The sequence below is a fragment of the Poromitra crassiceps genome, assembly GCF_964638095.1.
Source record: "Poromitra crassiceps genome assembly, chromosome: 10".
Lineage (NCBI taxonomy): Eukaryota > Metazoa > Chordata > Actinopteri > Beryciformes > Melamphaidae > Poromitra > Poromitra crassiceps.
Genome location: NC_139631.1, coordinates 55434294 through 55449539, shown reverse-complemented (window position 1 = coordinate 55449539; position 15246 = coordinate 55434294). Strand labels below are relative to the sequence as shown.

The 15246-nt window shown below is 47.3% G+C and overlaps 1 protein-coding gene across 1 annotated transcript in view; it reads left to right on the top strand.

The window, feature by feature from the left end:
- Positions 1-10416: 10416 nt before the first annotated feature.
- Positions 10417-15246, top strand: part of LOC310784527 (equilibrative nucleoside transporter 1-like) — a gene marked incomplete at both ends in the record, with an annotated part of 70348 nt that continues 65518 nt past the window's right edge. Inside the window, one exon of the mRNA XM_083645509.1 lies at positions 10417-11009. Within this exon, the coding sequence (XP_083501635.1) occupies positions 10417-11009 (593 nt within the window). The remainder of the gene's footprint in view (positions 11010-15246) is intronic.

The window sequence follows — 15246 nt, the reverse complement described above, 5'->3', positions numbered from 1 at the left end:
AATCACCTGTTAATTGATTACAAGCAGACCAAGATGTCTGTGTGGTGATGTCACAGAATACTATCAAACCACTGGTCTACTTGTTGCTGTGAGTTTTGTATTGTTGTGCTAACATTCTGGTATGACCTGGAACCTGGAACCTTTCTGCCTATGTTTGAATCTGGTTTTCTATTTTGACACCCGCCCCCCCTTCCTATCAATTGGGTTAGGGTATGGTCAGGGTTAAGAAAACCCTCATCTTAACCACATCTATTTTACTTGTTGCATGTGCTGTGTGTTTGAGCTAGGCTGTAGTCCAGTGGTGAAAGACCATGCCTTCCAAGCCAAAGGTTTGTGGTTTGAATCCCTTTGTCCTAACATTCTGGTATGATAAACATGCACCTGGAACCATTCTGCCTATGTTTGAATCTGGTTTTCTATTTTGACACTTATGAGCACTCAGTGCAGACTCAGAGTAGTTAACTGTTTCTTTAATGATTAATACATGTCAGTTTGTGAATATATTAGTTAATCATTAGATAGTTGCTGATTAGTCGGTCAATTCCAGAATAGAGTGGTTAATGATGAGTATTAATAATTGAAAACAAAATATAAAAAAAAAGATATATACTGTAGGTTGTTTGACCAAGAATCGAACCCCAGTCATCAGATTGGTAGGTAAGCACCTTATCCATTAAGCCATGAGCCCAAGCACCACAATCAGCCAGGGATGCAAACTCATGTAAGGTGAAATAAGAGACACCGGGGGTGTTGCACCAAATTGTTTGCAGTAATAATTTGGTGCAACCCCCCCTATCAATTGGGTTAGGGTATGGTCGTGGTTAAGAAAACCCTCATCTTAACCACATCTATTTTACTTGCTGCATGTTCTGTGTGTTTGAGCTGGGCTGTAGTCCAGTGGTGAAAGACCATGGCTTCCAACCCAAAGGTTTGTGGTTTGAATCCCGGTACGGACACTTAAACCTTTTCAAGTCTTTCATTGGGAAAGCCATAACAAAACTGCCTAGAGATCCATTGTAAGTTACCTAGGCTGATGGTCTAGGGGTTAAGGCGGTGATCCTTAACAACCCCGGTGCAGGTTCGATTCCTGCAGGGGATTTGAAGTCGTCCCCCCCTCCCCCCCCCCCCATCCCCTGCCTCCCTCCCCCATCCCACCCCCCCCTCCCTCCCCCACCATATCCCGGCCACCCTCCCCCATCCCCCCACCCCCGCCCATCCCCCCACCCCTCCCCCTCCCATCCCGGCCCCCCTCATCCCACCCCCCCCTCCCCTCCCTCCCTGCCATATCCCCACCCCCCCCTCCCACCCCTCATCCCACCCCCCCCCCCCCCTCCTCCTCCCCCATCCCTCCCACCCCCACCCCTCCCCCCTCACCCTGCCCTCTCCCCCTCCCTCCTCTGCCATCTCCCGGCCTCCTTCCTTCACTGTGTTCTCACTCAACCACTCTCACCATCTCTGCAGGGACTGTGCCTGCTCCCCTCTCTCCTCTGCAGGCTCAGTCCCTGCGGAGATGGTAGAGTGGTTGAGTGCGAACAGGGTGAGAGGAAGGAAGCCGGGAGATACATAGATAGATGGCAGAGGAGGGGATTTTGTTGGAGACGGGAGGAGGAGATGGGGGGGAAAATGGTGGTGGACAGGTTGGAGGTGGGAGAGAAGGGAGGAGGTTGGGGGGAGGTGCCTCTCTTGCTATTCTCTACGCAGGTGCAACCTCCTGCATTGTCTTTGTCCTCTCCTGTCTATCCTCTCTCCTGCCTCCTCTCTCTAGCTCCCTACCTCCTGTCTGTCCTCTCCTGCCTCCTCTCTCTAGCTCCCTACCTCCTGTCTGTCCTCTCTCTCCTCCTGTCCTCGCCTGCCTCCTCTCTCTAGCCTCCCTCCTGCCTCTGTCCTCTCTCTAGCCTCCCTACCTCCTCTCCCTCCTCTGCCATCTATCTCCCCGCCTCCTTCCTCTCACCCTGTTCACTCTACCATCTCTGCAGGGATTGCGCCTGCAGAGGAGAGGTCCTCCGCCTTAACCCCTACAGCCTGGGTAACTTACAATGGATCTCTAGGCAGTTTTGTTATGGCTTTCCCTGTACTTTATAAATTCAACAGATCAGCCCCTCCTATGCAGAGACAAACATAATTAGTTTTCAATTAACCACACAATACAACAAGAGTCCCCTTCAACACAACTATTATTACATTGACTTTCCCATACATCAAACCTAATCATTTATAATGACTCCAAGTAGTTTAACCCCTCAAAAATTGGTTTTACAGATTTTCACAATTGTTTAAACACATTAGACACAATGTGCACAACCTGAAACTGAACATGCAAAGGCATAATTCTACTGATAAAGCAGATGGGTAGTGAGGTAGTCTATCAGGAAATGTGTTTAAGCAATTGTGAAAAACTGTAATCAATTAACCAATCAATTAACCCCCCCCCCCCCTACTCAACCACACTTGGCATGTTCCACTGCTCCCCGTCTACAAGTGAGGTTGGACCATGGGTTGGACCCATCTGCCTCCGTTTCGCCTCCTCAGTCCAGACCAGGACACTGAGAACTGAGAAGAGGTGAGAAAACACACGTTTTGCACAATGTTTCCCAATAAAGTCATTAGCTAATAAAATGTATCTGTGTTGTTATTTAAATAGTTGATGATAATGAGTTGATAGTTGATGATAATGTATGAATGCTACTCTTGAAGATGACAATTTTGACATTTTATCATTGTGTACGTTTAACACAGAGGTTCTCAAATGTTTTTCAGCCAAGGAGCCCTTACAAGATAGAAAATATACCTCATTCTGATTTGTGATTTTGGGCTAAGCTTAATTGTTTCCACGGTAACGTGCTTGACTTTTAAATTGATAGGTTTGTTAGATTAGAATGTAATCCATGAACCATTTTAGATTTAAAGCATACAATATTTTCGTGGAGGCCAGGGGTCCCCGGACCTCCATTTGAGAACCAATGGTTTAACAGAGCGATCACTCACAGGTAGGTAGAATAGATCTTCCATGTGCTGGTGGGAGCTATTTGCATGGCGGTCAGGACTATCACTGGAACATGTCAAATCTGGGGGAGTAAAAGGATCAAAGGATTTGATTGACATACAGCCACTGGACAGCAGGCTTTGAAGTTTGCTATTTCAGCTATGAATTGCAGTACATCTATAAATAGCAGAGCATGTGATGGCATTCTACCAGCGGCTCAAAGTGGTGGAAGCGGAGTCGTCTTACCAGGATGAAAACAGCCAGGATGACGATGACCGCGGTGGTGATGGTGGCCAGAGGGAGGCGCACACACGGGCGCTTCACCACCTTGATTACTGCAGACACAGCTGGCAGCTCGACAGCTTCTCTGGAAACAGCCGCTGTGATCGTGTGATCTGAAATGTCATAATTTGTAACTGTGACTCTCAAAATACGATCAAGCTCGTGTCTAGTCCATCCAACCCTGCCACAACAACACAGAACGTCTTTGCACAGAAACATCAAACAAGAAGTCCCAAACTGAATGGGAGCAGCTCACCTGCTATCAGGCCGGGGCGTTGACAGCTATAGACGGTCTCTTTCGTGGACAGCTCAGTCGGTGGTCTGGAGGCCAGATACAAACAGCCTCAGCTCATAAGACGCTTCTTAAAACAAAAGTCACACACACACACTAACACCCACCCGTGAGAACGGAGGGAAAACTACTAGGGAACAGGGGCTCCAGAGAATCAATCATATATCACCCTGCAACACTAACCAATAAATACAAACTTGAAGAGAAAGTAAAACTCAACACATAGTTTATTGGCATCACACATCAAACTTTTTTTCTTTCATATAAAGAGGGAATGTATCAAGTATAGACTATGAAAGTGCAAATAGCATTTCAAGGATTAGTTGTTTTACAATAGAAAATCTCAATGCATTACAAAATATGTTTGCCATTTAAAAATAAATCACCTTGACATTGGAAGTGAAATACAAAGGAAAATCCAAATCAAATGACTTCAAAACCGTTTACAGTTTTCTGATATACTACTGATGTTCTAATGATACAAAGCTGGTTGAAAATGGGCGGAGTGTTCCTTTAAATAATGATAATAATCCTCAGTATCAATATAGATAATAATCATCAGTATCATCCACCCTTGCATGGTAGCAGCAAACAGTGGACATAATGATAATAATAAAAAAAACAGTGGACTTATCAAAAGACAGCATATCTCCAGTCATATGGACCATAATACTGTAACTACGGAGACCAGCTGTGGACAAACTATCATAGTACTGTTTCTCATTCAGTTGGTACTTTTTTTACAGTGTGTTAAGCTTACAGAAATGAGGACTTGAGTCGACACTTTTAAGTGTCGGCGAGCAGTGTCTGCTACCTGGTGAAATGTCTAGTGTTGCTGACTACGTCATAGTATCGCGCAAGTCTGATTGGCTATATAGACGGCACGCATTTGACTTCCTTGTTTTGGTTTTCACTCGATTGAAATGAATGAACGTGTCTCCGCTATTTTTATCAGCCTGTCCTTGATGTATGACTTCGTGAAAATCACAAAGAACATCGTGCATTTCCCAGAGAGAGAGGAGGTGAGTTGTGTGTCGTTTATATGCGGCTGCAGTCAAGTACGTTACATCTTGCCTCCGAGGTGGTTTCACTGTGCGTTCCTCTTCGCTTGGCTGTCTGCTTATAGCGTTCGGGTGTCACGTGACCATTGAACCGAGGCGAACATTCACTGAAGTATAAATACAACACCATGAGCGACACTTTCTTTTTCATCTGCGACCATGTGCTGAGCGACACTTTATAATAAGTATAAATTAAGCTTTAGAGTAAAGGTCCTTACACATCGGGAGCGTTTTTTTCGTGCGATTAATTTGCATGTCAATAATATTTTCCGAACCTATATCAGTCAATGCAACCGTGCATACCAACGGCGAAGTTTCGCTGAGCGTTATTGCGGTGTTTATTTTTTCGAATCACGGTCGCATCGCTCTTGATGTGTAAGGACCTTAAGGGTTAGGTTTAAGTCCAAAACACAGCAGCACCTCCCCTGCAACACTTCACGCCACTGTGCCATTTCAAATGTGGCTGCCTCGCGTCATCTCGTTGTCCCGCGCTGTGTGGTCGCTCGTACGAGCTGCAGCGCAATGCTTCCTATGTGTGCTAGGGGCGTCACATGATGCGCGTCATAATGCCTGCCACCGCTGATGTGTTTTACACTTTAGGCCAGTGGTGCCGGACCAGTCAATCGCGGTCTACTGGTCGACCGCGGACTGACCCCAGGTCGATCGCGTCAAAAAACGATTATAAAAATAAATATATTTTTTATAATCAAATAAAATATAATGGAAGTACATGCAGTTGTTTATTTTAATTATGGATCATAATACAATGCAATTCCAAATGCACTTTTATTTTAAAAGTAGCCACACAGTGAGAAAAAAGAAAGTGAGAAAAAATAAATCATGTATTGGGGAAAAAAGTGATGCATCGATTTAAGATGCATCGATAATCGTAGTCGAATTGAATCGTAATGGAATTGAATCGTGAGGCCAGTGAAGATTCACAGCCCTAGCGTCAAGTGGTTGTGGGACAACGAGAAAGTGTTGTGAGGTTAGTTACTGCAGGCTGGAAACGATGTGTGTGCGTTTGCGGCGATGTTGAAACTGGACTGGTAGATCTCGGGAGGCTGGCTACTTTAAAAGTAGATCTTGGGTCAAAAAAGGTTGGGCACCCCTGCTTTAGGCATTCAGTGAACTGAGTGTTTTGTTACCTGCGCCTGGGGGCATCGGGGGAGTCGTTGGGGGCCACTCCCCGGGCTACCGAGGCCAGGAACTCCTGTCTCTTCTGCTGCACCAGGCACGCCGCGCGGATGATCTTATGGCGCGGGGTCCGCAGGTACGGCCGGTTGACTTTCTGTGCCAGGTCCTCCGTCACCATCTCCAGGTCCGTCTGAGGGCAGAGGGCACTGATCGGTTGGCTGGCCGACAGACTTATTGATAAACCCGTGAAGTGAAGGAGTGGTTTTTAAATGGATAAAAATATGTTATTCATTCCTGAGAATAATCCCAACATTTACACCAATGGCAAGTTCAAGGACATTTAATTGACTTTCCTTAGGGCAAGTGTCCACATGGTGTTTGTCAGCATTTTTGTGTGCTGCCTGGAGCGCTTTGTGTGAGGAGAAATAAAAGTGGATGATAACTTCCCCTGCTGCTAGCTTACTACCCAGCTGGTTAGCTCTTCTAGCAGACAATACACTGTTATGGAACCAAGCAAAGGCTTACCAGATATTTACAATACATGTCCGGTACCATACTGCCTTTAAGATCGCTGTTACAGTAACGTAAATTCAATGATTAGAATGTCCTATTTCTCCACCACCAGCACTTTGACTTTCTCCATTATTGTTGTTGCTATGGACGATATGGGAAATGGCCAGCGTCTCTGTCATTGCAATTGGTTGACTGGAAAAAGTTCATCTTGCGGCCGCTTCCCGTTGCTTTTACTGAGGAAAGGGTGCTATATGGACACACTCTGCTGTAAATTCAACCATTTTCAATCCGTCCGTAAACCCGTTTTCAAAAACATTCTCAAATTCACCAACTTTGAAGTGTTTTCAAAGCCTGTGGGAGCCATGCCAATTTTATACATGGCCCTATAACTATACATCACATCAGCAGCACCAGTCGATACATACGTCAGCAGTAGAGTGCACACCGTGTCTGGCATATTTACATACTAGGGGTGGGGGGGGAAATCGATACACCATAGTATCACGATATTTTGCCTGACGATATTGTATCGATATTTGGATGCCAAGTATCGATATTAAAAAAAAAATAAAAAAAATGCAGGCCATGCCATGGCAGGCCACCGGGCATCTGCCCGAAACGCCCGATGTTGCAGTACACGCCTGCAGTGGCGTATTGAGTCCAGAGAAGCTTAATAATGTAGCCTACATGTGGGGCAAAAACAAAACAAAACAAAAAAACACTGCATGTTTTACTTCCGGTGAGGTCAAGGAAAAGGAGTTAGACAATAGATCGCAATATCGCAATATTCAATATATCGCAATATCGGCGATATACTATCAAGTATCGTTTTAGTATCGTATCGTGGGCATCTGGTGATTCCCACCCCTATTACATACCGCTAAATATTTCAATCAAAGCCAACATATTTGCAGGAATAACTGGGTCAGTATGGGGACATCATGAGGTGGGGGACACTCTTTAGTTGCACATCTCTAATGGTCCACATGTGACCGACAGCTGTGAACATGTCTCTTGGTCGCAGTAAGTAGGACTGTGAACCTGCATAAGCTCGTAGATCTCTTTCTTGGTGCTTTTGGGCTCCAGGAAGAAGCCGTAAGGATAAGAGCACTTCAGGATGCGGCGAGTCTTTAGCAGCTCGAGGACCGCGTCTTCAATGAACGTAGTGTCGGGTGGGCCGCCTTCCCCTGGGAAAGACAAGGAGGCAAGGGGTAAAGAGGCGGAGGTTGAGGGGCAGTGAACCAAAACCAACATATTAGAAGAAAAGAAGAAAAAAACATACACTTGTATCCTCAATTGGCAACACAACTAAGCAGATCACCACAAAGTGATGAGATGGCAGTAGCAAAATAGTGAAACAACATATATTCTTTCTCTCAGATAGCATGATTAGGGATGTTCATCAATTATCGAAAATCGATAATTATGAGTGCCAGCCACTTTTGGAGAACGGACGGTCCCAGTGCCAGAGTTTCAGAGCGTTTTCAGTGATTTCTCGAGGCCCACAGAATATTGTGTGATATTACTATGTAAACACCGAACACGCACAAAGAACGAGGAGACTATTGTATCATCAGCAAGAAAAAGTTTATTGATACCATTTTCCGTTCTTTAGTTATCAGCCGGAGAAGATAGGTTGTTTTCAGCATAAACAGACGTTTCAAATTAGAAGCTGAGATATTGAGCCTTTTGTGAAATGAAGCATTTCAAGCAAATCTTTCCCCCCAAAAATAACCGGGAGATTTACTGCGCCTTACTGGGCGCCGTGCTTTTCGGGGAGCCACCACCAACGAGACATTATTTGGCACGGAAGTCCGGGACACTGTTCGTTGCCATGCTTGCCGATGAAGGGAGGAGGGTCCTTTGGGCCGCCGGTATGGCCACCCGCTCCGGGCGGATGTAGCTGGAGAATGCTGATGAAGACCGGCGGCCCGTTTGCTGGAGGGAGGTGGACACTCCTTGCACGGCGGCTGAGGTGGCCGCTCCGATCCTGAAGGAGTGGCTGGAGAAGTTCTTCGTCGGGAGGTTGCGCTTCTGGAGCGTCCGCTTGAGGTGCAGGACGAACCAGGATCTTGTCATGTGGTGACGAGGTGCGATGAGGAACAGGGGAGCCGGGGGCCGGTCTGGGGCCTGAGCGGTCTTTTCCATGATTTGGGCTTAGCTGCAATGCTGTATGGGTCAGCAGTCAGCCGTGATGAGATTGATGAGCTGAAAATAAACAATATGACGCATGGACAGGATCGCTAGCTGGAGAGGCAGACAGAATTCACCCGATGCAAAATTCTTATGATAATAGCTTCGATGCTCTCAGCCCTTTCAGGGACAATTATTTCAGAATTACGAGCCAATAATTCATGGGAATGCAAGCATTATTAGTAGCTATTTGAATGAAAAGATACGGTGCCGGCCGGTGATGATGTCCTCAGATGGCGACCATCTTTTCCCCCCCATGGGGAAGTCTGGGCAGATTCACGGTGATTGACGGGATCCGGCCTGGAGACGCACTGATGCTGAAGTGCCATAGCATCTCGGGCACTCTGGACAGACCGAAAGATCCATGGGGCAAACGGTTCATTCTGGCGGCAACCCTATAGAGCTGAAATGTAATGCTTAATGCATGGGATATAAAGAACTGGTTAATAAACAAGTAAAAGAAAAACAGTGGTTTCACCGCCTTGCAAGTGCACCATGGACTGCTAGTTGCAACCATGGACCCATCATAAGATGGACTGGGCATCACGCTGGTTCAGTGAAGCCGCTGCATGTTAGATCGCTGCTCTGGCGGTTGAATCCAGTATTGGGTCACGAGGCCCGCCTCCTCATGTTAGTGGATGGGAAAATCAAAACCGAAATAATCACAGTATACGTTGGAGAATTTTTTTTTTTTTTTTTTTTTTTTAAAGGTGGTTTGTATCATTTTTAGATAGTCATTATCATGCTAATGCCTGTGCAAGTGGTCATTTTTTTCTGATCAGTTTGTTTTTTAAGTAGTTATTTGACGTATAAAAAGGGATAAAAATGGATGATTGGCAGCTGTGGCAGCCGGTCTCAAGCCGTCATTGGCTGGACCTCCCCTGTTCTCTTTAATTTATATATGGATGATCTCTCTGTCCAGCTAAGAGACTGCAGAACAGGATGCACGATCGGTAACGCCTTGATTAACCACCTTATGTATGTGGATGACCTGGCGATCTTCTCCCCCAGCAGCGCTGGGTTTCAACATCTGCTGAATATCTGTTCTGATTACGGGGTCCAATTTGATGTTAAATACAATGCTAAGAAGAGTGTTGATATGATCTGTTGAACGAAAGAGGACCGGGATCTTGCTTTCCTGTCTTTCTTTTGTCTGAGCATGCTCTATGTGTCTGTGACAAAACAAAATATCTGGGCCACTTCATCACTGACCATATGGGTGACGATGATGATATGTATAGACAGCGGCGTGTGTTATACATTCAGGCTAACATCCAAAAGGACTAACCCAATGAGTGAGCTGGAGCACACGAAGTCACTTAAATAAATTTAATAAAGGTACAAAACTGACGTTTCGACGCGCACTGCGTCTTCTTCAGAGTCAAACAGTACAGGCATAAATCCCAGCCCTTAAGAGAGCCTCCATTCTAGGTGGTAGTTTCTGATTGGTTACAATGGAGTGGGAGGTGCTTAATCAGTAAGCCTATACCATGAGAGCACTCACAGAAAAAATAGAAAAGGAGGGCAGTGCTGTGTTAGAGCAGCACTCCCTCATAATAATACATAACAAACAACAAGTACAATACAACAACACATCACTTCCTCACAATAAGATCACAGGTAACAAGAGAGGCTCAGTTCCTCGTTTAGTCCCTGTGGTTCCACTGTATTCAGGGTGAAGATCCAAAAAGCCTCTCTTCTAAGTAGCCTGTTGACAATGTCTGTATATACAGTAATGCCTGTATACATGCATCCCTCACGGTGTAGGTATCGAAGCATTAATGCACTACATCGATACACGCCCCACTGAGGTGCTACCACCCAACGACTTTCTGTTGACTCTCACAGAAATAGTTCTCTCTAGAAACTATTTCCAATATGCAGGTTCATATTATCTTCAGAAGAGAGGTGTAAGTATGGGCAGTGCTTTTGCGCCGTCATATGCATGTCTAGTTATGGGGTTCTGGGAAGCTAGGTTCATTCACAACTCAGCCAACAACACATTCCTCTCTAAGATCATTCTGTGGAAACGTTACATAGATGATATACTGTTTGTTTGGGCCGGCACCACTGTTGAACTGAAGGACTTTGTGGATTACATCAATTCCACCACTCAACATCTACGCTTCACAGTGGATCACTCTAATGAAAACATTAACTTTCTCGATTTGACCATCTCCAAAAACAGGTACGGGGGTCTGGACAGCACCATCTACCGTAAACCTCTCAGCAGAAACACCCTCCTGAGAGCGGACAGTCATCATCCAAAGCAGCTGATTAAAAATATTCCCATCGGACAGTTTCTTCGCCTAAGAAGAAACTGCAGCACAGATGAGGACTTTGAGTGCAAGGCAGTTGACATGACCAATCGCTTCCGCGACAGAGGATATGCAGAGAGCGACATCACAGCAGCATATCAGAGAGCGGTGCGCACCGACAGAGCCCGCCTCCTTACCAAATCAAAGCGCTGCTCCACCCAACGCCTCTGCTTCTCCACCGAGTTCTCCTCCATCGGAGGAGAGATCAAAAACAGCATTAAAAAACATTGGCATGTCTTACAGAGTGACCCTGCCCTAAAACATTTATGCACCGAACCCCCCCTCATCTCATTCAAAAAATCCCGTTCTCTCAAAGACAGACTGGTCCACAGTGCTATGAGCCCCCCTCAGAAAACCACCTGGCTACGCCCACCCCCTTCAGGTTTCTACAGATGTGGTCACTGCACACACTGCTCTAACTCATCAGACACCAAACAGTTTCTTCACCCCCGTACAGGTAAAAAATACAACATTAAGTCATTCATCAACTGCAGTACTACACATGTAGTCTACATCTTAAAATGTCCATGTGGCTTGGTATACGTTGGTCAAACCAAACGCCAACTTAAGGTAAGAATTGCTGAGCATAAGGCTGCTATCCGCAACAACAATATGGACTAATAATCAAAATAATGCCAAACCAGAAGCCCTGGATCAATAGTGACGTCCGGGCAGCCCTCCACGCCAGGACCACCGCCTTCAACTCCGGAACACCAGAGGAATACAAACAGACAAGATATGCCCTCCGAAGCACTTTAAAAAGAGCACGGAGAGAATATGGCAGACAGCTGGAAGCAAAACTGGACTCAAACAACCCCAAACACCTGTGGAGAGGACTCCACGCTGCCACTGACTTCAAAGGGGCAAAACAGCAAAACAACAACGAGTCACCCACCCTGCCAGACGAACTCAACGCGTTCTACGCCAGGTTCGACCCCTCTGCCAGAGCGCCTCCCCTCCTCCCCCCCTCCTCTCACACCCCTCTCCTCCTCTCCTCCCCCCCACCACCCCCCCTCCCTCCTCCTCTCCTCCCAACCCTCCCCCCCCTGCCACCTCCTCTCCTCCCCCCCCTGCCACCTCTCTCCCCACACCACCCCTCCCCTCCTCTTCTCCCCCCCCTGCCACCTCCTCTCCTCCCCTGCCACCTCTCTCCCCCCACCACCCCTCCCCTCCTCTCTCCCCCCACCACCCCTCCCCTCCTCTCCCACCCCCCCACCACCACCACCACCACTCCCCCCCTCCGCCCCCCCACCACCCCTCTCCCCCCCACCTCCCCTCCCCTCCCCCCCACCCCTCAGCACCCCCTCCCATCCCCACCTAACCACCAACCCCCCCCACCTCCCCCCCCCCACAGACCCAGACCACCCTCTCACCATCACTGAGGAGGAGGTGCGCCGGTCATTCCTGCGTATCAACCCTCGCAAGGCGGCCGGCCCGGACGGCATCCCCGGGCGGGTCCTCAAGGCCTGCGCCCACCAGCTGGCAGGCGTATACACAGACATTTTCAACCAGTCTCTCTCCCTCCGACGAGTTCCCTCCTGCTTCAAAGCAGCGACAATCATCCCCATTCCCAAGCAGCAGAAAGCGACCAGCCTCAACGACTGGCGCCCAATAGCCCTCACACCAATAGCCAGCAAGTGCTTTGAAAAGCTGGTCATATCAAAGATCCGCCCCACACTCCCCCCGGACCACGACCCGCTACAATTCGCATACCGGCCCAACAGGAGCACAGCGGATGCAGTAGCACACGTGCTCCACACCGCCCTGTCCCACCTGGAGGGGAAGGACACTTACGTAAGAATGCTGTTCGTGGACTACAGCTCAGCATTCAACACCATAGTACCCTCCAGGCTGGTATGCAAGCTCAAGGACCTGGGACTTAACACAGCAATGTGCGACTGGATCCTGGATTTCCTGACAGACCGCCGCCAGGTGGTGAGGGTGGGCAACCTCACCTCCTCCCCACTGACCATCAGCATAGGAGCGCCCCAGGGGTGCGTCTCCAGCCCCTTCTGGTATGACCTCTACACGCACGACTGCGTGGCGACTCAAACCTCTAACACCATCGTGAAGTTTGCAGACGACACAGCAGTCGTGGGGCTGATCTCGGGGAGCGACGAGACGGCCTACAGAGAGGAGGTGGGGGCCCTGGAACAATGGTGCCAGGACAACCACCTCTCTCTGAACGTCTCCAAGACCAAGGAGATCATTGTAGACTACAGGAGGGGGGGGGGCGCACACCCCCCAATCACCATCAACGGCACAGTGGTGGAAAGGGTGGACAGCTTCAAGTACCTGGGAGTCAATATCCACCAGGACCTGACATGGGCCGGCCACACCGCCACTGTCGTCAAAAAGGCCCAACAGCGAATACACGGACTCAAGCGCCTGAAGAAATTCGGGCTAAGGAAAGAAATCCTCAGGGACTTCTACAGAGGCACCATTGAAAGCCTGCTGACTGGCGGCTTCACCACCTGGTACGGGAACTGTACCACCATGGACCGCAGGGCGCTACGGAGAGTGAGACGCGCGGCACAGCACGTAACAGAATGTGAGTTGCCAGATCTGCATGAACTGTATAAACAGCGGTGCCTCAGGAGGTCCCTGAAGATCATCAAAGACACAAACCATCCCCACAACAGCCTGTTCTCCCTGCTACCCTCAGGGAGAAGATACAGGGTTCCGAAAGCACGCACAAATCGCTTGAGGAACAGTTTCTTCCCGCAGGCCACGAGACTCCTTAACATACACAAATAGTGTAGTAGCCGCACTGTACCGTACTGTAGCTGCTACCACTACGTATGTCTAACGTTTAATTGTATGTTTAATAAGGAATATGCTATTTGCACCTGTATGTCAAATACGCCGAATTTAAAATGCCGAGTTTAATTGTATGTTTAATAAGGAATATGTTATTTGCACCTGTATGTCAAATACGCAGAATTTAAAATGTTTAAGCACGTCTAAAGTATGCACCCGACACGTGCACCTATGTACAGTGAATATGCCACTGTCTCTGACTTGTCTTATCACTATACTGCCTTATGCTTGTTGTGTCTCTTGTTGTTTTTGCACCCATATGCCCTGCTATATTTGTTATATTTGTACTATTTGCACTATGTTGTAAACGGAGTCCACAGCACAAGAATTTCACACGTGATACTTGTACCATGGAGTGACAATAAAAATCTTGAATCTTGAATCTTGAATCTTGACTACGCCATAGCCAGACACTATGCACAGGCCAAACATGGCTCTGCAGCCACACTCAGATTTTGGGGGATTGAGAAAGTCTCTCCCTCACAGAGAGGGGGAGACATTGTCAACAGGCTACTTAGAAGAGAGGCTTTTTGGATCTTCACCCTGAATACAGTGGAACCACAGGGACTAAACGAGGAACTGAGCCTCTCTTGTTACCTGTGATCTTATTGTGAGGAAGTGATGTGTTGTTGTATTGTACTTGTTGTTTGTTATGTATTATTATGAGGGAGTGCTGCTCTAACACAGCACTGCCCTCCTTCTCTATTTTTTCTGTGAGTGCTCTCATGGTATAGGCTTACTGATTAAGCACCTCCCACTCCATTGTAACCAATCAGAAACTACCACCTAGAATGGAGGCTCTCTTAAGGGCTGGGATTTATGCCTGTACTGTTTGACTCTGAAGAAGACGCAGTGCGCGTCGAAACGTCAGTTTTGTACCTTTATTAAATTTATTTAAGTGACTTCGTGTGCTCCAGCTCACTCATTGGGTTAGTCCTTTTGGAAGTGGCCCATTGACCTGTTTACATTGTTTTGTCCTGTTCTGAGAGCACCGACCTCCCTCTGTGGAGGGGTTGAAGCGCAGGAGATTCCTTCTACAATATATATATATATATATATATATATATATATATATATATTTATAAAACGGCTCTCTCAAATCAAGCAATCTGATTGGTTCACAGCCATTGTATAAATCCCGTAACCGAGTCCAATAACCCATGGCCATGGGTTATTGGTTGCCATGGCAACTCTCTTACTAAAAGCATTTGGTTACCTCAAAAAAAACAAATGGCGGAGACAGCTGTCAGATCCTTGTGAATCGATCTTCGCTTATAACTTTACTAATACTTCGCAGAAAATTATGTTTTGTACAAGAATAGATGCGGGCTAATGTCTTCTTTGCAAAAAAAAGGCTGTTAACCCCGCATTTAACCCCGTAACGTTAGTTGGTGTCGGGCTTTGCAGAAAGCACTCAGCTTCTCAGCAAGCGCTGAGAATGCAGCGCTGCGCTCGAGCTGCCTGTCGGCTTTCCAGAAAGCTCTCAGCTTCTCAGCAAGCGCCAGGATTGGCCAATGTCAACTTCAGTCTCCAGAACGATCCAATCAAATCACCCGCACGTCTATCTTCTTGCTAGAGGTCCCGCCTTACAGTAGTGTTTTAAATGACTATCAGAATACCATGCCAGTCGGACTTATAGTATTATTA